This window comes from Semicossyphus pulcher, unplaced genomic scaffold, assembly GCF_022749685.1.
Source record: "Semicossyphus pulcher isolate SPU_LCO1_2020_fin unplaced genomic scaffold, fSemPul1.0.p SCAF_17, whole genome shotgun sequence".
NCBI classification, from domain to species: Eukaryota; Metazoa; Chordata; class Actinopteri; order Labriformes; family Labridae; genus Semicossyphus; species Semicossyphus pulcher.
Window position 1 is genome coordinate 10,512,678 of NW_027211681.1, and position 25,460 is coordinate 10,538,137.

At 43.6% G+C, this 25,460-nt stretch overlaps 1 protein-coding gene across 7 annotated transcripts in view; it reads right to left on the minus strand.

Moving 5' to 3' along the window:
- Window positions 1-25,460, minus strand: part of grin2bb (glutamate receptor, ionotropic, N-methyl D-aspartate 2B, genome duplicate b) — a 107,299-nt gene that overhangs the window by 14,742 nt on the left and 67,097 nt on the right. For 6 of the 7 annotated variants that reach the window (XM_069665905.1, XM_069665907.1, XM_069665904.1 and 3 more), the window contains 7 exons: window positions 12,785-12,914; window positions 12,402-12,607; window positions 11,008-11,179; window positions 9,081-9,234; window positions 5,342-5,467; window positions 3,810-4,039; window positions 2,375-2,535 (listed from right to left, as the gene is read on the minus strand). In XM_069665905.1, the coding sequence (XP_069522006.1) occupies window positions 2,375-2,535; window positions 3,810-4,039; window positions 5,342-5,467; window positions 9,081-9,234; window positions 11,008-11,179; window positions 12,402-12,607; window positions 12,785-12,914 (1,179 nt within the window). The remainder of the gene's footprint in view (window positions 1-2,374; window positions 2,536-3,809; window positions 4,040-5,341; window positions 5,468-9,080; window positions 9,235-11,007; window positions 11,180-12,401; window positions 12,608-12,784; window positions 12,915-25,460) is intronic. The other variant, XM_069665909.1, reaches the window with a different exon arrangement.

Genomic DNA, 25,460 nt, shown 5'->3' on the forward strand with positions numbered 1-25,460 from the left:
AACACTGATGTGTAGTGTTGCGCGACTGTAACACATCTATTAACAGCGAAGGATAACACTTCATTCTATGGGTTTATTTATTTATTATTTCTAAGAGTGGTTTAAATCAGCCCTGAACCTCCGGAACTATTTCATATGGTTCTTTTTATAGAAAACATTATAAACAAACACTCACAAACTGAATCCTCTCTATCTACTTCAGCTATTAGCTTAAAGGGGGGATATTATGCTAATTTCAAGCTTCATATTTCACTCTGTGATACCTGTGGAGTAGCTTAGCATAATTTACAGTTTAAAAACCTCATCATTTTCCTCACACTGGTGCTCTGTGCAGGCCCTCATACAGCCTCTGCCTGAAACGACTCAGTCAGCTCTGGCCCTTTAAGAAACCCCGCCCCTACAAGCCCGCTTTCTTCTGATTGGCCAGCTCTCTGAGGCCTGCTGAGGCCGCACCATGAGACTGTATAAAAAGATGGACGCCATGACAGCTCCCTAAAAGTGAAGCCAAAACATTTCGAGCGCTCTGCAGTACAGGTCATAAAGCCCGCCTCCTCCATGTTAACAGATGGGACATGAGTCAAACTAGAAAATCAAAATACACGCCAGATAAATGTTTCTCAAACATGGTTTCTGTGAAGTGTGCTGACTTACGTCCAAGTGTTCACTTTTCTGAAAAGTTTAGTTTAAATTAGTTATTTGATGCTGTAAAAATGACGATTGACAGCTCTGTTGACAAATCCGGCTCCTGCAGCCGCTCTGTTCCGGATTAGCAGAGTAGAGGACGAACGGCGAGAGGAGACGTAACTAAAACAATCACTACAGTTATTGAAGTTTCCATACCGGCGTTAACCTCAGACCAACACAGAGAAGCTGTTCTGCTGTTAAACACGCCGGTGAGCAGGATTCTTGCTGTTTATTCAGTAAGTTAAGTGCGTGTGTCCGATCTCTACTGCGCAACTCTGGCTCCAAATTACGTCACCATCACAAGATTGCAGCGCCTATCACAGGGGCTATTTGGCATCACTTTCGTACAATGGGAGCAGCTGGAGACGTCCATCTATATATACAGTCATTGGGCTGCACTGTGAGATGTCACAAAGTGCAGCGTGTAGAAAAAACTGTGTGAAACCTGGCGTTCACAGCCGCCTGCAGACTGAGCTGAGAAGCCTGGGGATTACTCCAACATACTTTTACCTACAGATTTGAAACTTTACACATGTTTAGTCTGGACATCCAACAGTGTAACATTATGTCCTAAAATGTGAAACAGCATATTACCCCCTCTTTGATGACAAAGGAAATTATTAGGAATTATGGGTCTATTATATTTAAGCATTTAGAGATGTGAGGGAAAAGATCGTGGGCATTCTGGGGACACCATTTGAGAATTTTGTGATTTCATCTTAAATGTGTGCGCTCAAATAAATCTAAAACTCCTTATAACATAAAAAAGCAGCAGTGCAATTTAAGCAAATACCTGATATCTACTTAGGAACAAGTATTTCATAAAAAAAGTAATATAATATCTCGGTCCAACTTGTCTCTGAAGCTCTCATCCACATCTTGTGGTGTTCCTCAGCAAAAGAAGATGCTCAGTTGTCATGGAGATAGTTACCTAAGTATGGGAATTCAGTCACGTGCACCATCTCAGGTCATAAGATGCACTTCAAAGCTTTAGAAACAACAGATAAATTTGTGTTGGATTTTCTTTAAGCTCAGGTGTTTCTAGTGTTTGGGCGAAATGGCCAAACTGACCATGTGACAACCTGTGTGACAGTGTCTGACACACATCTCAGCTGAATGATGTCCCGGGGACACCATATATTCTATTCTATTCTTTTCACATGAGTGATCTGAAAGGTCAATTGACATGACAGTCTCCAGCTTGGTGACAAACTACCATCAAACGGTGCCTCGGGGGCTGCAGGACTCTGTGGGACTCTCACCAAACACCAGAGGTGCTTCACTGCATTGCATTCTTAATTCCTCGTCAGTGCTTGATGAAAACGTTAGAGGACAGGCGGAGGGAGAGAGTGCATAGGAAAGAAGTTATAAGCTTGCTTTTAGCGGCAGAGAGAGTGAATATTAGCAAGCTTTCACAGCAACCACAGGCCATGCAGCTATTTCTGGGCGCCAGTAGCAGGCAGCTACACAGAGCCACTGGCTGCCCACCCACATCGCCCAGAATGCTCCCTCTCCCTCTGTCTCCCCCTACTTATTCCTTGATCATCTTTTTCTCTGTATTGCATCAGCACAGGACCTCACAGCTCCATCATGTCTCTTTTCTCCCCGCTGAGATCCTTTCAACTCCCCTCTCCCCGTATCCCTCCCCCATCTGGGTCTCCATCCTCCCCTCTCTCTCTCCCCTCCTCACCCGCTCTTCAGACTGTACAGTGCTTCATCTACATTCTTCTGGTGGAAGCTCGTCATGTAAGCGTGCATGTCCCGGTAGTTGTTGCGGATGTTGCGCTCTGTACTCCCGTTGGGCACCGTGCCGAACCGGAACGGCGGCGAGAATTCGTTCGGCTTCTGGAACTGTGGTGGGGGTTTTTCCGGAAAAGAAACCACACAGAGAAAAGCGACAGAGGAGTGCTCGTTAGCATGGAAAAAATAGCAAATAGCCGTTAATGCACTGTTGAGCAAGAGCCTGGGACTATGCTTTTGGAAGTTTAAAATTAACTTAATGCTCAGAGTTCTGCTCAACATACAGACAAACATGAAAGAATCTGGAGGACATGTTTGGACAAACATGAACTCAAGAGACAAACAAGTGCTGAAGCAATTAGTCTAGGACTGCTGTGCCAATTCAAAATAACTAAGATGACAGCTTTGTCCAAACAAACCCAAATATGTTAAGTGTATGATCACGTAACAAATGAAGAGGGAATCCTCACAATTTAGAAGCTGTAACTCAGAAACATTCGGCAGTTCAGCTGGAGAATGATTTTAAATTGAAGCCCTGTTTACACCTTGTATTAACAAGAGTCCTTGATGAGGAGAGGGTTACAGTATATACAACACAGATCTGTTTATTTATCCCTGTTAACATAGACTCCAGTCTGCAGTGTAGAGCGTATTCTTCACTGATAAACCACAGAACAATCGAGTTATTTAGACTCACGGTCAAAGAGTTGTTTTTAGTATCGGGTCTTTTGTCTTTATCTAAATACTCTCCCTTTCTCTGTTACTCGCTCTCTTCTACAAGCCTGCATCAAACAGTGTTTTAATGCTGACCATGATGTGCATGTTGATTTGCATGTAAAGCGGGCAGTTGAGATGCGATCACAGGCGGTCAAACGAGACGTACCTGGAGGCGTCCACTTGTGTGAACAGATCAGCCAAGACGTTTGTTAATGCCAGGTGTACACAGGGCCACTCCATGTAGTCTTCATACAATTAAACTGTTACTTAAACAAACCACTGATGATGAAGTGGTATGAAAATAATATTGTAACATTTTATGCCCTTTTATGTTGCTAATAGTATTAAATAACACTTCAGAATGACTTTTAAATCCAATATGTGAGAACATTTGAAACATGATAAGTGGTGTTAAGCACAGAGCACTTGAGCTCATCTAATACTTCTGAACAAAGTGAACATTCAATAAATCAAGAAAAACCGTATAAATAATGACCTTGTCTGGTCTTGTTCTTTTTACCATACTTACCTAGTATAAATCCAAAATCAAACAAGTGCCTAAATCATGAAGTTCTGTCCATACTCCGTATAACAAATCCCCATGTTACGTACTTTCCCGCACCTGCTCCTGCACCCCATAATCCCCTCGCACTGCCTCGAATTCACACCTTTTTGTCTGACAGGCCCGACACCTGGTCCACATACTCCTCCTGGATCATGAAGGCAGCCAGGTTGGCAGTGTAGGAGGCCAGGAAAATGACAGCGAAGAAGGCCCACACTGACACCATGATCTTACTGGTGGTACCTTTGGGGTTCTGCACGGGGACGGAGTTGTTGAAAACCAGACCCCAAAGCAGCCAGACGGCCTTACCGATGGTGAAGGAGGGACCACCGGGCTCTGGGAGGGGAGGAGGAAGAGTGAAAAGATCAAAGAGAAGTTTCAAAGATAGAAGGTATTTTGTTAAAGAAAAATTTCCCTACAGGAACAAAAGAAGTGTTGTATCGTATCGCATTATATCGTATCTTACCATATCGTATTGTATCGTGTCGTACCGTATGGACTGATCTTCTCTTACTCATACAAAGTGCTATAGGAGGCACTTGATGCACAGAAGTGACTGGAAATATCGCCATCCTTCAGATTGTCAGTGATCACAGAATGTGCTGCACGCTCCACATGTGCTCGTCCAGCCTCTGCAGTGACAACCTGCTGTTACAGACTAACTCTGCTCCACCTCCCTCTATGTTACTATGACAAGGTAGCGGCGATGGAAACACTACCTACTGTAGCTCTCTGACATCAGAGACAGAGAGAGAGGGTGGAGGGGAGTAGATGCGCTCGCAGCAGGCTGCAATTATGTTACAGCTGGAGCAGCAGTGAAGGACAACAGCCTTACGTAACCCGGCGATTAAACAACACATAGCCATACAGAGCCGCCGTGACGGAAAGCATTCAGAAAATACTACAGTGGGAACTACTAAAGAAAACACACAGAGCATCACGACTCGTCCTCCTTATGTTAAAAAGACTGTGAGCAGCAATAAACCTTCTCTGGTTGTATTTTGAGTGGCTGCTGTTGTGGCGAGCTAACGCGATCCTGAGAGTCAAAGAGCGCTGGATGAAAAAAAAAAGTAGATTGAATCTCAACCACTGATTTTGATGGGTGAATTGATTTGAATGGCCTGCTGGAACAGAATGAGATGTTGTTCCATACTGTCAGACACCATTAAACCAGACACATATTTTCAATGTATGGTAATAGATCTACTTGAGTGTATTCATCTGTTACAGCCTTAGATCTGGCGCTGTATTAGGGTTGTGTAATATTCGAGAACGGCACAATAAAAAAAGGAGTCTTTGTTCACACAGCGATGCTAAGAATACTTAAGATCACCGATCTGCTACTTGTCAATGATCCTTTTCATTAGTGAAAGAGCTTAAGTGACTGTAGATGTAGATAAGTACTCAAAGATGGAGCCCCAGAGCTCCTGTAGCTCTCATTCAGAGGGGATTTTCAAAGTAATTTAGCACATGGACGCTGCTGTTTGAATGTCAAATTCAAGGTACAAAAAAAAAGCACTTCATTGTAGCACGAGATTGACTGAAAATGTAGCTCATTGTCACTTTCATGGAGCATCGATTGACTCTGTCTGAGTTCATTTGTGTGTGTGTTTGTTCATGTGTGTGCAGTCCTCTCACCTCGCCCATCTGCCAGACAGCGATTGTAACCCACCGGGCTAAAGTACTCAAACACAAACACAGCCACGGCTGACACAATCAGAAGCATCACAAACATCATCACCCAGACATCGGCGCTGAAGGGCTCTGCAACACAGAGGAGAGGGAGAGGAGGAGGAGGAGGAGGAGGAGGAGGGAGGAGTGGGTGGGAGTAGAGGGTGCAGCAGGGTGCAGAGGAAGAGGAAAGAAGAGAGGGAGAGAGAGGAAGTTTATTAAACCAAATTAAGGAAATTAAAAAAATCACCCCCAGGATCAACATGATTGTTGGTATTTATGCGCTGTGTGCTCGTTGTTGCCAGTGATGGAGTGTATTTGAGTTTGTGTGAACACTAACAAGCACTGCTCAGGAGAGAAACAGAGAGGAAGGCAGGTAGGTGTGAATGGACAGATGTACTCATTGAAATGGGCACATTTTCTACCTCTTGCACTCAGCAATTTTCACACACAGAATATTTTGTGACAAACAGTGCAGCACTGCTCCCAACAAAACAACGTCACTACCAGGTCCATTTAGTCGCCGCTGTGGAGCCTCACACGACCTTCATCAGCACGGGGAGTTTTCATTTTTATGACAACCTTCAAGTTAATATCATCAATGCCCACTTTTGATGCGTCTTACAGTTGGCGTTTGTTCAGCAGAAGCCGTTCATTGTTTTGAAATCACCTTGATATATCAGTGACATTGACTTCTCCCTTGTCGGTTTAAATTGCGTCGAAAAAATGTATTTAATCCAATTTAAAAGTATTTCCTGCTGCTGCTCGCTCACACCAAACATATTTCACTGGCGTAATACAGAGTGTGGTGGTGTTTTGAAGCATTGATAGGAAAAGCAAATATATATCGCTGAGCTGACAGCACAGTGACAGCGATCATTCATCGAAGACGCATCTCCAAAACTTTTTGGCCGCTTTTTGGATCAATTTGAAATATTGTAGTGAGTGTTTTCATGAGCCGCAGTGAGCCGTTAGCTGCAGAAACCAACAACCCCTGACCGAGGTAACCCACTGTACCGGGCCCTGTTGTGTTAAACAACAGTTGTTCTGTGGATAGTAAGGTTGACAACATTTTCGGTACTTCCATACTTTTTTGATTCCAGGTGTTTTAAACGATCCAATCTGCGTTATTTTTTTTATGTTCGATAGTACCAAAAGGTGCCGAAGATTTGAAAAAAAACACATCTACGATCAGTTTTCAACCCAAATCCGCCTCGAGTGAGAGAGAGAGCGGTTGTGGTCGAGCGACACAGACAGGAAATAAAGAGAGCGAGCGCTGGTAATGTAAATAAAGCAGTGAAACAGAGAAAACAGGAGGTCAAATGAGCTGGTTTAGTGTTCAGTGACTTTTTCTGTACCAGCACTGTGTGCAGGAAAAAATTAAAAACAACATTACCCAGTTTTTGGTACCTAAGAGTTCTTTTTTTGTTGCCATGGTAACGAAACAGGTATCGAGTATCGTATTAAAATTCTGGTATCGTGACAACCCTAGTGGATAGAGTTTTGACCTCATCTGGAAAACTACTCCAGTTAGGAGGAACATGATATCAAGTGAGAATTCAAAGATCGTCACGTCATGTCATAAGTGGTTGCTCAGGGCGTGATGCCAATGACTGTAAATTAATTGTCTTTTTTGGTATCAGACTGTATATATTTACAAACCTTTATTAAAACAAAGTGAGTTTGTTTGGCTGCTCGAGGACTTACAGGCCTGGAAGTGTCCAAACATTGGAAATTAGAGCTCTAGTATGGCCACCGAATCAGAATCAGAATCAGAATCGGTAGGTTTACCGGTTTACGAGGCTGGCAGCAGAGGGGGAAGGAACTGTTTCTGTGTCGGGACGTTTTGGTCCTGATGGAGCGCAGGCTCTTGCCAGAGGGGAGGGTCTCAAAGAGACTGTGTCCGGGATGAGAGGGGTCGGCCACAATCTTACCTGCACGCCTCAAGGTCCTGGAGGTGTACAGGTCCTGGAGAGATGGCAGATTGCAGCCAATCACCCTCTCTGTAGAGTGGATGATACACTGCAGACTGCCCTTGTCCCTGGCAGTAGCAGCAGCGTACCAGGCGGTGATGGAGCAGATGGTCCATGGTGACCAGTTCACCAGATGGTCAATCTCCCATCTGTAGGCAGACTCGTCCCCACCAGACATTAGTCCGATGAGGGTGGTGTCATCCGCGAACTTCAGAAGCTTGACGGACTGATGACTGGAGGAAGCTGTTGGTGTACAGGGAGAAGAGCAGAGGGGAAAGAACGCAGCCTTGAGGGGAGCCGGTACTGATGGTCCTGGAGTCAGAGACGTGTTTCCCCAGCTTCACATGCTGCGTCCTGTCGGACAGGAAGTCTGTGATCCACCTGCGGGTGGAGTCGGGCACATTCAGCTGGGAGAGCTTGTCCTGAAGCAGAGCCGGGATGATCGTGTTGAAGGCAGAGCTGAAATCCACAAACAGGATCCTGGCATAGGTTCCTGCTGAGTCCAGATGCTGGAGGATGAAGTGGAGGGCCATGTTGACTGCATCGTCTACGGTCTACGCTCAAAGGACTTCATTACCACGGAGGTCAGGGCGACGGGTCTGTAGTCATTAAGTCCTGTGGTCCTTGGCTTTTTGGGGACAGGAATGATGGTGGAGGCCTTGCAGCAGGCTGGCACATGGCAGGTCTCTAGTGAGGCGTTGAAGATGTCTGTGATCACCAGAGACAGCTGATCGGCACAGTGCTTCAGGGTGGAGGGGGAGACAGAGTCCGGTCCGGCTGCTTTGCGGGGGTTCTGTCTCTTAAAAATCCTGTTAACATCTCTCTCTCAGGTCGTTGGCAAGGCGCAGGTCATTAACAGAGTGGGGGGGTTTTCGGCTTGTAGCTGGTGAGCTGTCTGAGACCTGTCCAGACTGAGCCAGCATCTCCCCCTGAAAACTGCTGCTGTAGTTTCTCAGAGTACAGACGCTTAGCTCCTCTCACCGCCCGGCTGAAGGTGTATTTAGCCTGTTTGTAGCCGTCTCCGTCCCCACTCCTAAAAGCCTCCTCCTGTAACTGCCTCAGCCGTCCGAGTTTGGCTGTGAACCAGGGCTTGTCGTTGTTGTAACTCACCGTGGTGCTGATGTACGACGTCACAGCTTCTGAGTACTCATCCAGACTGTGGTAGCAGTCCTGAAAGCGTCCCAATCCGTACAGTCTAAGCATGCCTGAAGATCCTCCACAGCTTCACTGGTCCACTTTTTAGATGTCCTCACTACAGGTTTACAGAGCTTTAACTTCTGCCTGTACGCAGGAACCAGATGGATCATGACGTGGTCAGAGTGACCCAGTGCAGCCCGGGTGCACTGGGTGTAACAGTGATCCAAAACATTCTCCTCTCTGGTCGGGCTTTTAATAAACTGGCAAATTGACCCTGTAGTGAGATTTCAGCGACTGTTTTCAAGGGCAAGAATTAAACTTCAGTCTCAATCACAGCAGAATGACAAGATCATGTTTGGCACGCATGAGCATACATTTACATTTTTCCTGTCCCCATCTGAGCAAACATTGTTTTTGAGCTGCTGGATCAAACTGGTCGACACAAGTAAACAATGTCCTTGCTTTGTGAAAAACCTACTTGTTCTGCTTTCTGTGACTGTGCATTCATTATGGGATATGAGTTTGTGTGTGTGTGTGTGTGTGTGTGTGTGTGTGAATAAGTGTTCTGAAAAAGCAGCAGGTGCGTTTCTCCTCACCTAGAAAGGCGGAGGGGGAGACGGTCCCATTGCTACGGGAGACCATGACACTGATCCCTGTCTCAATGAAGGGCACAGAGAAGTCGATGTACTCTGACCTCTCTTGGTTGATGGTGAGCGAACCCACGGCCATGTGGGCATTCTTGTACACCACCTGCAGGTCAAACACAGACAGGAGGAAAACATGGAAGATCAGCGGGCGTGTGCAGCTGAACATTCCCAGGAAGGAGAAAAAAGTGCTGCTGCGGTTCATACACAGGCCATCATCTATCCTTTGATTTAACATTTTATTTTGGTAGGATGGAAGCAGGAGGAGGAGGGGATCATTACTACAGTAGGTTAGCATTTGACTCAGCCTCCTTCTGAGCCCATTCAGGTATATTTAGCTCAAAGTTTAAGAAGCCTCGGGCCACGAATAAAAATATAGAGCAGAAAAGATTGTGATAATAAGGGATGTGTGTGTACCAGAGTGAGCAGGAATCCTACACACTATCATAATGTCTCTGTTTGTCACACATTCTCTTTTGTGTTCTGCTCTTGTTGTCCTGCTTTCCCCCCGTTCAAATTAAACCATTATCTGCTTACTTAGGCATTTAAAGACTAATGCGTCCACGCATGCATGAACTGCACATTAGCATAGCTTTGATTTAATGCTGATTTATATTTTACAACAGCTACTTTAGATTCTGTAGTTTTATATCACCGTGCAAATCCTCTTTGTTCTTCAGATTATAATAAAGTCACTCGTTCTCGTCCATAATCAATTAAGTTGGACATCACATCGATTTGTAAAGGCTGCATCGTGCTGAATGTGTAACGTGTGCACGAGAAGAAGTGGGTCTTTCCCCGAGGCTGCTTTTCCTTCTCTTCTTCTCTCTAGTAATCGCTTTCTCTTTCTACGAGTCCTTTTTTTTCTCTCCATCCCTGATTAAGAAGCTCATCGCCGTTCACCTCCTGAGGTTTTACAGAGCGGATCGCAGCTCCCCCTCAGGTCAGGTTGTGGGGGAACTAGTGCTTGATGGCTGACTTAAGACAGTAGGAAAATAAAAATGGAAAGACATTCAGTTAATATAATAATCCATGTAAATAAATTGCTACGGGCACCAAAACACTCCCCGCTTGTAGTAGTGTAAAAGTTATTGTACATAGATTCCATATTTACACACTCTACTTGTAAAAAGTATTCTGTGTATTCATGTTAGAAAAGTGAAGTCTAAACAGCTTAAAAATGAGCAGCAGAAGGGATGAGCGAAGGAAGAAGAACAAACAAACTTACATAAATAAATGAACATAAAGCATCACAGATACTTAAATTCAGCGACTGAACGTTGGTGTGTTCTCACAGGAAACATGGTGGGTTTATAACTAAAAAAAGAAGAAGCACTTAACTATAAAACTACATGTTATTTCTGGGTGATTAACATTTCTGTAACATCTCCTCCAGCTCTTCTATATTTCCTGCAGGGGCACGCCACCCACTGCGGTGAGATAAATGGACGCCAATTAAAAAATAGACCTGCAGTAAAAATAAAGATATTCTGGTGTACTTTCCCGCTTCTGATGGAAGTCAGAGAAACACACAGGATGTAATTTATTCTAAGTACACTGCTATATTTAGTCCCTCTGCTGGTTCAATAAGGTTGTATTATAGTGATGTCTCCAGCGTTCTGCTGCAGCGCTCTGCCAGCTGTGAAATCCACCATCAGCTGATGTGCCAGCAGGTCTGTATGACATCCACCAAACATGCCATGTGGGTATTTGAGTCTGTTTATAGCCGATGCGAAGCTGCATCTTCTTTCTACTGTTCAGCTTGGCTTATCAGAACATCTCTTCTTCTGCCGATATGCAACTCCAGAAGAACTACAGATCAGTGAATCAGAGCATGTTATTCACAAAGAAAATATAACATGATTTAAATCCTCCTCACCTCTCCGACCATGCCGTTCCATGTCCCGTTAACCTTCTTGCCGTGTTTGCCGTTGGTGACCAGGTAGAGGTCGTACGTGAATTTCACGTTCTTTGCGATCTTCTTCAAGATGTCAATGCAGAAACCTTTGCAGCAGCGCTTGATGTAAATCCCTGAATCGCCCGTCTGATTGCTGCGAGGCGCGACAGAGAGGAAGAGCGGGGAGAGGAAGGAACGGGAGAAAAATATCAGCGTTCTCAGATTAAGGATCATTTGTGTTCAGGTGTACAAAAGCAGGGAGGGGATCAGGGAGGAAATAGAATAAATCCATAATGAAAAACCTTCATGATTATTGAGATAATCACACAGTAAATCATGAACCAGGGGGCTATCTATCTGGCACTGAGGCTTCTTCCACATATTTTAGGCTTTTTCAAAGATAAATCCACACAGCTGCCTCATGGAGCATCTTTGGCTGCAGAGAAATCCTGCATATTCTCTTTGGCACGTCGCTGCCGATCCCTGAAATGCACCATGTGAGCATGTCTTTGAAGGAAGAGACGGACAGACACACAGACGGAGGAGGGGGGAAGGAGAGAAGGGGAATACGGGAACTGGAGAAAAAAGAAGGTGAAAAGATCAGTCAATAAAAAACCCACTGAGCCAGAAGATGTAGGATGCCCTCAGGAGACTCCAGGTAGTCCAGTGATAGAAAATGAGGCCATTGAAGAAAATTCATTATCACACACCAAGGAGAAGTGGATAGCAGGAGGGTGAAGGGTGAAGAGGCCCGGGAGGGAGGAAAATAGTGACAAAGACCACGACAATGATCTAGTTAGAATAAGTGAAGCAAGTGGAGGTAATCACAAGACACGGAGAGATCGCTTTTAAAGGATAAACGTTTCCAGGAAGAGAGACTCACGACAGCTCGCTGCAGTGACGGAGAAACGATAAACAATAACAAAATAGCAAAGAACACAGACAAAGAAACCAAAAGAGAATATTCAAGCATAATGTTCAATAATTCATGACTTTGAGCGCTCCTCTGTGTACAAACAGGCATGTTCCCTTTCTTTCTGCTGATGTAGCTGTGGATGTTTTTTATTCGTAGCTACAGGTGCTTTGTTGTGTGAGACAAATAACTTTGAATGCATGCAGAAGGTTGCACAGCATACCACAGAGCTTTTACATAATTCATATTTGGAGCCTGCGTATAGATGTATAAATCACCAAGTTTCAAAAAGAAAAACTTTTCTATTTTTAGCACTTGACCCTCCAATGCTCCTCCTGCATTCACACAGTCGGAAAAAAATAGATGTTTTTACTCCTGCGGGACAGGAATGAACGTCATGAGGGGAGAAAAGGAAACAAAAACAAGCACATTCTCCCTCTCATTTCTGGTTCTCATCTCTCACCTGAGTTTGAGCTGTTTGCGGCATGGCACTGTGTTCCTCATGCAGGTCCCGCTGAGCGGGTCCACGTCCTCCACGATGACAAACGGAGCCTCCTCCAGAGTCACGATGGACAGGTGGTCCTCTCGCTCCTCCGCTGCCGAGAACAGCTCAAAGCGAGGCCACACATGGTATCTCATCGTTAAAGAGCCTCTCTCCCACTTGCCAACCTGTATGAGCGAGTGGGAGGAGGGCTGAGTGATGTACAGGCTACTGTAACAGGTGCGTCAAGTGGCGGGGACACACTCAGAAAGACAAAGTGACGGACGCGCCACGGAGGGGGATAAATACAAAGCAGGAGAAAAGGGCAGGAGACAGATTAAAGGAAGGAAGGAGGAGATATTCACCCTGTCCCATTGTCGATCCTTGTCCAGAAGAATGATGACCAGTTTGGGGAACATCTGGTGGCCCTCTTCGCTGAACGACAGGTTTCGGCCTTCAAAGGTCACATTCATGAGGTACCTGCGAGACAGCAGCCTGATATCAATTAGAAACATCTCTGCATTATTGTGATACAACTTAAGATACATCCAGGAGACACACGTAAGCATTAATTTATAGACAAATGTCATGTTATCTGGTAAAGTCTCTCCTTCCTTTCACCTCTGCCTCATTCTCCACAGACTCCTGCGGGATATATATCAGGCTCTTACACTTGTAAACATACGTTTATGCTGCATTATGTTCACCAGCTAGCTGCTAACTGTGTCAGCTGTAGAGTGCTGGGCAGGTTGGATACAGCACAGCAGCTTTTAGAGATCCTATTTTTGCTGCTGGAAAGAAGGTCCAGCATCATTGAACTGTAAGAATGAGCAGAGAGGCATCAAAGCTGCAGAGCAGAGTGATAATTCTCTGTGGGTTTATCATTGTAACACCTTTCACATTAGAAATGGATAAACATTGATTAGCGCAGCTTTAAGAGCTACAATACGGCAGAGCAGAACAAAACGCTGCCAGTTTCATAGCGTAAAAGGAGAAAAGCACTCACATAAACTGAAGGACCCCGTTTTAAAAATATTCTCAAATGTGGTGAAATATTTAGCCGAAACATTTCAATCACAAAGCGTACCCGGCTGCTGTTTGTAATGACTCAATGCTGTCAAATATTCAGTTCAAACACTTGGCAGCGAAACATTATGAATGTTTTTCATGAAACGTGCAGGGTTCACAAAATAAGATCTGCTGATGGCTGTGAGTAATACCCGACACCCCTGGGCTTTTTAACACATTTTACGGCTTCACTACTTACTTCTCATTTGATTCATTTTTATGTACGATACTAAATGTTTGCGTGACACCTTTAAAAGACGAGGATGATCTGGCAGGTCTGAGGTCTGCAGAGAGAGGACCCTGCTGCTTGTTTCCACACTGAATGTGGGTTTGAGCAAAAAGCCTTTCCTGTTAAAACATCCCAACTGTGAGACGACCTTCAAGAGGAAACACAGACTTCCAAACATCAGTCGCTTCTGCAAAATCACACGACTTTGCTTTCTTATCATTTTGTTTGAACATATTACATAATGCAGACAGTGTGTGTGCGTGTTGATGTAGACAGCATGTGTGTACATGGGCCTCTATTTTATGTTTGTGCAGTTTAATTAAAACTTTCCACAGTTCATCCATGTCAATGTTTTAATATTGTCTTGTTTATTCTGTATTGTTTTATTCTATTTTATTGCTATTGATGATCTTTTAGTGTTTTTTTATTACTTCAAATTTTATTTTATTGTCCGATTTTGCTATCTACACTTCGACTCCATTATTTTTTAATGGATGCTGAGGTGGGGGCGTTTATATAGTTTATCTTGATCTTCTGTTTATGTGAAGCGCTTTGAGTTACATTACTGTTGTATGAAAAGTGCTGCACAAATAAAGTCTGACGGATTTTTGTACAATGTTAGATAGCATTTTGTAGTAATATTATTATTCCGATTATTATCATAAGCAGTGGTTGTAGTTAGGGATGCACAATATCATCGGCACGTTATCGGGATCGGCCAATATTGGCTTAAAAATGAACGGCCAACACGCCGATATCCGCCGATATAATTAACCGATAAAATAATAGGCTGCTGCATACTTGATTAAATGCCCGACCTTGGCGCAATGTCCCCGGCGCGAGTAAGATCTGCGCGGTGCAGCGTGATGACGTCACGTGTGTCTACCTGCAGCATGAGAGAGTTAGAAGCCAAAATGTCAGTGGTGTAGAAGTTTTTCAAAGTGTCCGAAATAGATAGCAAAGGTGCTATTTGCAATGACTGCTCAGCTTCGGTGATGCGAGGAGGAGCCAAGGCAAAGTCTTTCAACACTACAAACTTGATTAACCATCTCAAGACCCGTCACCCCGACCGTTGTAACAAATGTGATAAGAGTATCACCATTATACTGTACGCTAATTCCAATACAGAAGAGAGTTGATGATCTCTGCAATTAGGTGTGCGGGAAAAAAATATCGGTATCGGTTATCGGCTAAATGAGTTGTAAAATATCGGCATATCGGATATCGGCAAAAAGTCCAATATCGTGCATCCCTAGTTGTAGTAATACTGTATGTTTCACACACTTTCTATTGTCAAATGAGTTAACACAATGGTGGTCGATCCTCTGTCCCGCTGATGAGAGGCTGTGCATTTGCTGTAATACAGAAGAACTAACACTGGGTGTCTGTGAGTTACGGATGTGTTGTACATCACTAAGCAGTGTTCGGTCAGAGAGTGTAAACTAATGCTACAGCCTGGCCTTTTCACTTCCTTCTGTGTGAAGCAGAAAATTGTTTTTTTTTTATCCCGTCTCTGCCAACGTTTTGAGTCTCGTTTTACGTCAGCGGAGTAAAGATGGTTTCTGTGACGGATCAAAGTAAAGATCAAAGATGTGACCGATGACTAACCGACAACCGTGACACACCTCCAGTTACAGCTTATCATTACATGTGCCGCCAAAAGCAATGAAAGGGAGATATGTGAGATTAACTTTAAACAGATATGTATATAGAAGAGAAAAAGCGGAGTCACTGATTCCAGCTTCATAATAACACTGCTGTCCTTTACTGACTCAGTGCTGTAAAAGCTGCTTAATTAGCATAAATAATGGTAAAGATGACCCTGTTTGAAGCTTGATAAAACACAAGTGATACGCTAATAGGCTGAGAAACTAAAAAGAGCAGTTAGGAGTGACTGGTTTAGAGCAGGGAGAGCGAGGAGAGTAACAAGACACCAGGAGGGAAGGCTGGATGAGAGAGGGCGGAGGAGAGAGTGAATTAACCGCCTGTGTGGAAACACATCAGCATATATGTGTCAACAAGTGTACAGCGGTGGATGATAAGCCGGAGTCGTCTCTGTCTCTCTCTCATCCACCATCCCTCTCTCTCTCCCTTCCTTGTCCTGAACTGTGGGCTGCCATCACCATGGAGACGCTCTGCCTCTGAAACAATCCACCAGAGAAATAAATATCTTGTCTGAATGCAAAGAGTGTGTGTGTGTGTGTGTGTGTGTGTGTGTGTGTGTGGTGCGTGCGGACTCTTCAAAAGGAGCTGGCGTGCCCGTTTTACCCACCGCCGTCTCCAAACCAACCAACAGTGTGAAAAAAGGACAATAAATGTTTTCACGAGTGGGTACAAAAAAAACGCACAACAGATGAGCAACTGGCATGAAACTTAACCAAGATTTTATCACAAGTACCTCCTACTGGAACATTCAGTACCTCTATGTGTCTTCAACTATATTTATATCTCACACACACGCTCGCTCACAGACCTAAGTAGGCTACATGCTCCGAGAAAGTCAATAATATGACTCAAGCCTCCGTGAAATGCCTGTTGCTGCACGCTGGCTGGATAGAAGTGCTGTAATTCCTGGGTAACATGGGATTAGCCTCCTCAACATAATCTCATTCTGAATAAAAGATGGAGGCGGTGTGGGTGGGGGGCTCAGCGCGGGTCCAACTTGTTGCCACCCATGTGACCAGAGGCGACCTGTGTATGAGACGTGTAAACATACGTCAAAAACACAACACAGGGACGCAGGGCGGCTCTTAACACTGGTGTAATGTAACGTAACATGGTTGCCATGGCACCCACAACCACAGCAATTTTCATGCAATCAGCTGCGTTGCCATGGGAACAGTAATCTCACCCCGGAGAGGCGGGTTAAGAGAGAGGAAGCGAAAGCAGTATTTTTCTGTCTAAACCTGGGTGTTTACCCGCCGTCAGATCAATGTCTCCGTCTCACCTCCGAGCAGCTCGTCCAATCACACGTCAATACCACTCACATGCCCGCGCATTAACCTGCAGCTTTACAAAGACTGATGCATGCTGGGAATTTACAGCTCTGTTTGTCATTTAGTATGCCTGTTCTATTGAAGTAGCTTTTATGTGCCGTTTGATCCCCCCTTCATGTCAGAATCCCCCCCTGACTCTGCTGGAAGGAGGAAAAAAGAGAAAGTACGGGGATGAGCCGCTAACAGAACCTCATGCGGCTTCATCACAGCCATATGCAGCGCTCGCGTGCGCCTCGCTCACCAACTGTTCCCCCACTAATCACTGGCTGTGAGGGGAATTTATTTTTTTAGTTACAGAGACACTGAATCATCAATGGCATGGACACAATCCCTCTTTTTTACCTCCTTAAATCTCTTCAAATGTATTTCAGAGCGAGTGATGTGACTTTCTTTTATCTCCGAGTGAAGCTGAACAGGGTCACAAATTCTCTGTCACTGCAATGCAGGGATGCTAAAATATATATCCCTGCTGTGTGAGGAAGTCTGTGCCGCACACACACACACACACACACACACACACACACACACACACATGTACATACTGTATCAGGTTTGGGTGTATGACTCATAATCTGGGATGACTGCAGAAGGCCTGCCTCTGAAGAGTTACCAGTTTCTGATGAAATGTGTACCACACATTATGAGAGCTGAAGGGAGGAAGCAGACTGAGCAATATGTGCAGCTATAGAATGCGGTCAATTATGGTGAGGCAGAGTACATGAGGTGTCAGAGCTGTAACATTCAGACAACGATCAGCAGGAGTGTTTCTCTTAAAGCTAGAGAGCGTGTGTTCACGCAGTGCTGATAAAGACTACCACTGCCAGGTGAATATGCTGCATTTAGCAGTTTACCAAAGTTTCCAAATCTGGTTGCAACATTCCCACATTAGCGTAGTGATGTGGGTTATGTAACTAGCATAGGTTTGCCAGAGGTGAAGGGGGGGGCACATGAGTGCTAATAAAAAATGTCAAAAAAAGTTACAAATCCACAATATTTTTACATTTACAACGGGTAAATTTAAAGGTATAATAAGGAGGATTTTTCCTTGTATTTTGTCAACAACACATTCGTCACCAGAAGCTCACTCTCACTCTCTCGTGCGAGAACACGACCGCTGTTACCGTTGCGCTAGCATGCTAACGCTAGCTTGCTAACGCTAGCTTGTCCTACCCAGTTTGAGGCAGCTACCTGTCCAACAGAAAGAAGGCCAACTCTGCATCGCTCTTTCACCATGTTTGCCGGTCTGAATGGGGCCCAGTTGCTATACACACATGTATAGAGGCCCATAAGTGATGATTTATATTATATTTGTAGAAGTCTATATTTAATTTTTAATTAATTATACCTTTAAACAGTTAATTTAAAAAGACAAGAGCAAGAAACACAATACAAATGAGTAACTAAAAAACAACACAGCAAATTTAGCTTCAGCTATAAACAGGTTTACGGCACAGATTAGCCTGACTTGAATGAGCATAGTAGCGTCTTCAAAACGTGTCTGTGTTTTTACATTCTATGGAGGCTGTTAAACTGACCTGCGGCACTGTCAACATAAAGAGGAAATGTGTGTTATAAGTATGAAGTTAGTTTTTGCTCTTCATTTCAATGATGTGCTCTGGGTCTTATTTAAATATGTGTAACATGGGCTTATTGTTCATTTATAATGTGACGCTCATGTTTGTGAGAGTGTAGTTCAGTCCCCTGCAAGCTGTTAGTGCTGTCATCACGTGTGAGTATAATCAACTGTGACCGAGTCCGTCACAAGTTGGTCTTAAAAGAAGAATTTGCATAAAGCTGCAAACGATTTATTAACTTGTAAGAGTTCTTCCTAATTATTTATATGATTTGGATGATTTTTGGTCTCCAGCATGACGTGTCACATTTTAACAGTTTGTTTGTGAAGTATCTGATTTTCAAGCCAGTTTGATCAGTTCATTGCCAAACGCAGCGCCCCGAAGTCACAAAAAACTAAATCTTCCAAGCACGATGAATTGTAATTTGAGGGTTTTACTTAAATTTCCAAAGAAAAAACTTGAAAAATATGTTAATTTTGTACCAAAAAAAAAAATCAGAATTTATTGTTTATTTATGGACTCATTTATTGCTGGTGGCACAGCTCTGACAGATTCAGAGACAGTGTGATGTGGACTACACATAAGAAGAGATGTGAGGCTCTGAATCTCTTTGAGCTTCTGCCTTTAATAAAAGAGTCCACAGGAGCTGCATGTGATCTGAGCCCACCAGGACCCCCGCTGAGCGGGAGACATCAGACAGATACCTGTGGAGACTGCAGAGAGGGAGCAGTGTATCACAGGGAGACTCTGTCATTTAAAACGTGAACAGGGGCTTAGCGGGGCGAGGACGCTGACCTTCCGATGTCTGCAGACCTCAAACACTGATGGACTTTTCTCAAGTGCTCGTCTGTAACCTCAGAACAGATCATCTGATTTTTGTTGACGAGGGAAAGCACGTGACAAACGCGTTATTCACGTGAAATATCATTACAAAAAAATATCTTTTAACAGAAACGGGGAGAGTTAAGCACATCGTCAGAGAGGCTTTCTAAGAATTTCATTGTACACACTCAACACTTTGAAAAGGGACACTTAAACGCAATAGACACGCTTTCTGCACTCTCTCTCATCATCTTGCAAAAACTGCACAGCTCTTCCATTTGATACTAACGAGTCAAATATGTGCTTTCTATTGGTATTCTATGTCTATGTTCATTGTTTTGCACCAAAACAAAATTCCAAGCGTATGTGGAAACAAACCCCGACACTGATTCTGCTGATGGCCAAGAAGTGTCGCTGGAATAAGTTTTCTTCATCCTCACTTTATATTCCTTTACATTAATATAATTTAGAATGAAGTTTATTGTCAGTCACTGCTTTTGAACACTAGCTTGTGCTTCTTCATGAAACATGGTCGGCTGTAAAAAAAAGTGTCGGTAACAAGCTAGGATGAAAACACGTCAGACCTTTGTAGGAATACACACAAAAAATGTGTCTAACTTTCATACGATATAACTACCATACACACCAAGTTACTTACAACAAAAAAAGGCTTTAGGAATTTCCGACCATTGCTTTAAATATTATGATAATCATATTTGTTTAAATACTTCTTTAAAGATACAATCTTGAATATTTCAGTTCCGTGCTCTTGAGTGTCACCCACTGGCAATAATCGGTAATTACAGGAGCACACTTCCAAATTTAACTAGACGTCCACAGTTTGCTCCCTTTATAACAGTTGCAACTCTTGATTTTCCTCGCTGTCGGTCGCTTTCCTTTTTAGACTGCTTGCCTTCATCTGAGCGTCGAATGTGTTTCTCTTTCACTTCTTTTTGAAGTTGTATCTGTTGTCCTCGATCTTTTCTTTGTTTGTTCAGTCATAGTAGATTACTGTTTACTTGCAATGCTTTCAGAAACCTGAAGTACAGCCGCTTAGCTCCGCCTACACTTTCCGACAGACCAACCGCTGCTGGGTGATGGAAAACGCGTCACTAACTGGCCGCTTGTGTTTTTTTTCGCGAATGACGCCACAGACACCCAGTCTGTAAAAAAACACTATATACTGCAAATGCAAAGGCTTTCATCAGTGGGCCATAGGCTCAATCACCATTGTACCTTTGTCATGTCAATACCTCATTCAGCGATAGATAGTGACCAAACAGACATTTTTATTTTTGGCGTTTTGTCTTTATTCGATAGGACAGCTGAAGAGAGACAGGAAATGCGGGGAGTAGAGCGTGCACCAAATGGATCGGCAGACCGGGAGTCGAACCTGCGATCAGTATAAGGGGCGCCTGCTCTACCGACTGAGCTAAACCAGCGCCCCGACAGACATTTATTTAAATGAAAAGGTCTGAGATTATTCCCTTAATAATGACACCAATCAATAAATCAAAAGCTCTGAAAATAAAGCAAAAAAAATGTGGTCCCACAGGTGTGTTGCAGTCACTCTGTCTCTTTGCACTCTTGTGGACTCAAAAGGTTCCAAGGTTGCCTAACCAGCTTTAAATTTAGACATGTTATTTTGATATCTTTCCAACTACTCTAATCGAGAGAGACAATCGAGACAATCACAACTATGCAGGAAGAATCAGCTCAACAGAGTTCAATGTGCAAAAATAATATAAAGAGCTGCAGCTGAATAAAATACTCTTCCAGTATCTCTGAAACTCTCTGAAGCAGAGAGAATATAAAGTAGGCTGTAAAGAAATGGCTCACGGATAGTACTCCAGAATATGGACCGTGCACATATTTACTCTTTTTATAATACTTACTTTTATGTGTTAAAAATTGTTATTGTGTTTGCAGCTATAATTGCATGATGTAATGTAAATGTGCATCTTACCTCCCCACCCCTCCCTCACTAGTTCATGTACATTGTCTTAACCTGTGGATGTACAGCTTCTTCTTTTTGTGGATAATGTTAAAAATGTGCAAATAATGTTTAAAAAACAAACATGAAGAAGAATATTATAAAGATTAAAAGATTTCTCGCCTATCAGCAGCCTCAACATTCACAGGCAAATACAATAACACTTTAGAATTCCACATCAGCTGAAGCACAGGGTGATGAGTTCAGGTACATGAGGATAAAAAGGCAAAAGCAAACGATAATCACAAAATAACTGCCTAAAGGCACACAAAGACTTCTCATCACATGATCAGCACACCAGTATCAGCCAGAATAAAATGTAGTTATAGTGACAATACAGTCTTAATGAGAGAAAATGTGTCTCCTGACCAGCAGGGACTGATGATAAAGATGTAATTACGTTGTTTTTTTCCCATTTAAAACTAAACGTTATCGGTCATACTCCCAAAAAGTGAATTTATACACCTACAAATCAAATGTGAGTCCCAGTAAAACATGTGATTATTCTGTCACACAGCACTGAACATGCAGCGGGCAGATGGACAGCAGTGTTCACTGATCCAATAACCGAACCCTGCAACAAGTTAAAGGCCATATGAAGTATTGATTGGTTATTTCTATGGCCTTTTAATGCCCCTCACAGGATTGGTATTAAAGAGTGAGAGGACGGAGCTGAAAAATGGAATTCATACTTTTTAGTTTGTCTTCATGCAACAAAATGAGGATCAACAGTTTGTGACCAGCGGAGAAAGAGAGAAGGGGATGGGGGAGGCTCTCTGGTTCAACACTCGAGCGTCATTTAAGTGTGAGAGCTTTTCAGTGAGAATGGACGCCTGTAGAAGCATCGCAGAAAAAAACTGAAATGAAAGAAAGGCGTGAAAAGCAGAGAATACTCAGGAACAAGAAGTGCAGTTTCGACACGATCCGGACGTGACCTCTGCGAAAAAACAAATAGATTCCGAGTGAATAGAAACCGAGCGACACGCTGGCAGCAGATGCAGATGTGTGAATTCCTGACCCACTTCCATTCCAAAGGAGGGTCTAATGAAAAAAGACGGTCATTTGTGCTCGGGATGCCCAGAAGCACAATGAAATGGCTCACTTGCGTTCTAATAAACAGAGCCGGGATTTATTAGACAGACACTTTTATTGTGCCCATTAAGAAATGCAATAATGCTGCTCTTTGCTACGGGAAAAACTACTTTAAAGGTGAAATCGGATGAGATAAACATGCTCGCCCAGCACGCACTGAGAGGGTCAAACGGCCTGAAGAGGAGCTTTTCCTCTGAGCTCTAGTGGAGGCCCGCACACATGGAGACAAAGTTCTCGTTAGATCACAAGAAGGAAAAGTCACTATGGGTGGACGATAAGGCCTAAAAATTATAGCACGATATGTCACAAAATGTTGCGATATTCATGACGATATGAAAAAAATAAAACTGAATAATGTTTTGTTTGTGATTTCAGGCAGCAGCAGCATTTATTCATGCAAACAAAATAAAGTGTTTTGACAATTTCCCTTCTTTTCCAATGAACGAGGGGGGTCTGGGGGGAAATTTTGGCCGTAAAAGCCCAAATTTGGCTGCCTCTGGCACATGTTCAAAGGAGAATTAGGCCTTTTATACGTTTTAGCCCACTCTGTGCCCACCCAGTCAGTGTTCACGTTTGGATCTACATGACAACATAGAAACACTGCTGTAGTCTGCTGCTACAAGCTGTGATCTGCTTAGACTCTCTTCTTACTTATTAATAAGAGGTTTTTGATCCGCCTCTGCATCAATCGTTTATCGTGTATGTTGTTTATCTTTGAATCAGTAAAAAGCGAAGCTGCCTGCTTTATTACTCTATATACGGCTATGCTACACACTTCAATTAAGTGGTAATCTGAAGAATGTAGGCTTTATTAAAAGTAATTCATTGATTTACTCATTCATTATGCCCGTAAACGTCTGCGTAGCATATTAGGGAAACTTTTTAATGCTTACTGTGGAGGCGTCACGTCGCTGCCACCGGTGTTTTCCGGTGTTTTCCGAAGCAGCACGTAATGACGGTGGCCGCTCTTTTTGTATTAACATGCAGCTGTTCTTCTTGTCTTCAATTCTTTTGCTAATATCTATAAAACATTAAGTCTGCTCTCTGCCAAATGCGCTCTCTGCTCTCAGCTGAGCGCCCCCGGTCTCTTCACACTCACACACTCCGAGCATGCAGGGGCGGGGCTTACACGGACAGACCGGCAGCTCATGCCCGTATTGATTTAAAGCGGAGGCGAGAGCTTCTGAAATCAAGCTGGAAAAGCAATACGCGACTTGTTAGCTGTGACAATTTTCTTGCAAATGTACATCTTTGATATCGCGATATGATGCTTTCTTATCACGTAAAAATATTATACCGGTATAATCTGAACGATGTGATATGGCACAGCCGTAAAAGTCACTACATTATATTAATCTGCTCTTACATCATGTCTAGTGCTACGTTTTACATCCTCACATAGATTTCAGAGGGAGTTTGAATGCAAGCAGACATGCAGTCAAACATTTATTAAAAAAAACATCCTTCTTCCTGCAGCAACCACACACACACGCACACACACACACGCACACACACATAAATAAGGCCCTTAGCGCCTCATCCAAAACCACTTGGAGCACATTTTCTCATTATCCCGGCGTTCCTGTCCTCACTGTCTGGCAGGAAACAATGGATGGCCTCTGGAGCTCTGCGTGTGTTTGCTTATTTGTGCTTGCGGTGTATGGATGCATTTATGTATACATATTTGTGCGTGTGTGTGCGTGTTTGTGTTTGTGTTTGTGTGTGCCCCATAAGGTCAAGCAGCCCCTAAACAAATTTGAGAGCGTGATTCACTGGGGCCTCCCATCTCCGTCCATCAGCGCTGACAGGATGGCATGCATGCAGCCCACTGAGGCCCTGTAGCTATACAGGACCACGCAGAGACATATGGCCTTATTATTGCTCCTGTCTCTGGGGGTGAGGGGATGGAATAGGTGGGATTATGTGTGTCAATGTGTGTGCGCGTGTTAGGTTGTCTTGCCTCTGGGGTTACCACCAAAATCCAGCAATCCAAATTTTCTACCTTGGCTCAGTCCAATGGAGAGAAATTGAATGGCTGCACACACAAAACAACACACCTCTCACACACACACACACCCACACAGGGCAGAGCAGCATCCCAGGTGTGTGCCTGTAGGATGATTGAGAGCTAACCCTGTGTCTGATAGCGCCCTTTGGGGACTGAAATATTCATGGTTGTGTTGTTATTGTTATCACAGTCCTGTTGGTGGCGGAATCGGAGACGGCACGCACAAGTGCCCCTGATATAAAAAACAGAAAGGAGTACAATACAGGACCAACATTTACAGTAATACATCAACCTCAACCCGGAGATTAATGCAGTGGTGGCAAGGGAGGCTGCATAATGTTTTCTTACTTTTTTGCATTCCTTAAATTCAACTGCCAGTGAAAAATAACAACAAAAAAGTTACATATTAGGGGGAAAAGGGATGAAAGAATGGCATGGCGCATAGATTTGTAATACATCTAATAAAGAATGACATCAGTAATTCTGAGCTTTCATTAGATTAAGCCCTAAAGAGCAGCTAAATGTCATGCGTTAACAACACGTGTGTGTGTTTCTGTGCATGCTTGTTCTGTGGCTCCTTTTTCCATTAATCCGCGTGTCCCCGAGCATTCAATTAGCTGTGGAATCTCTGATCAATTTGAAGAGTAAAAGCATGCCCTATGAAGTTAAATGGGGATTAATTATTGACTACGAATACTCCAGCTTCTTCTGTAATTCGACAAAAAAAAGCAAAGCATGCAGGGTCAGAGGAAGAGGAACAGAAGGGTGTTTGTATTTAATGATGGCTGTGGGTTAAGCTAACGACGAGATGCGGTGTTGCTATAAGTCTGAGAGTCTCGGCTCATCTTGTGTTTTTTATTCAATAATTAAACTAATTCTGCTTCTCTTTAGGGAACGTGTCTGCATCTCTGTGTGTATTACTACTCTGTGTTGTACTGCATGTGTGTGGTCGCACGTAATTATTGGATTTATATTCTCAACTGCGCTTCAGAAACCAAACTACAGAGGGTTTTTTTCTCTGTTATTTTACCAGCCGCTTCAGCCCGTCTTCTTGCATCGTGCATGCCGCCCTTCTCATTAGGCTTGTTCGAGATGACTGCCGGCTCGCCTTGACCACAGGCGAGAGTAGCCGATTGCAGTCGGGGGAGGAGTCATAAAGTCGGACACTTCTTTGTTGAAGTTTGCTGCTGGCCTCCTCAAGCATCTATAGAACCAACACCTCACTGTAAATTGAAGTGAATAAAGTCTTAATTTGTTGT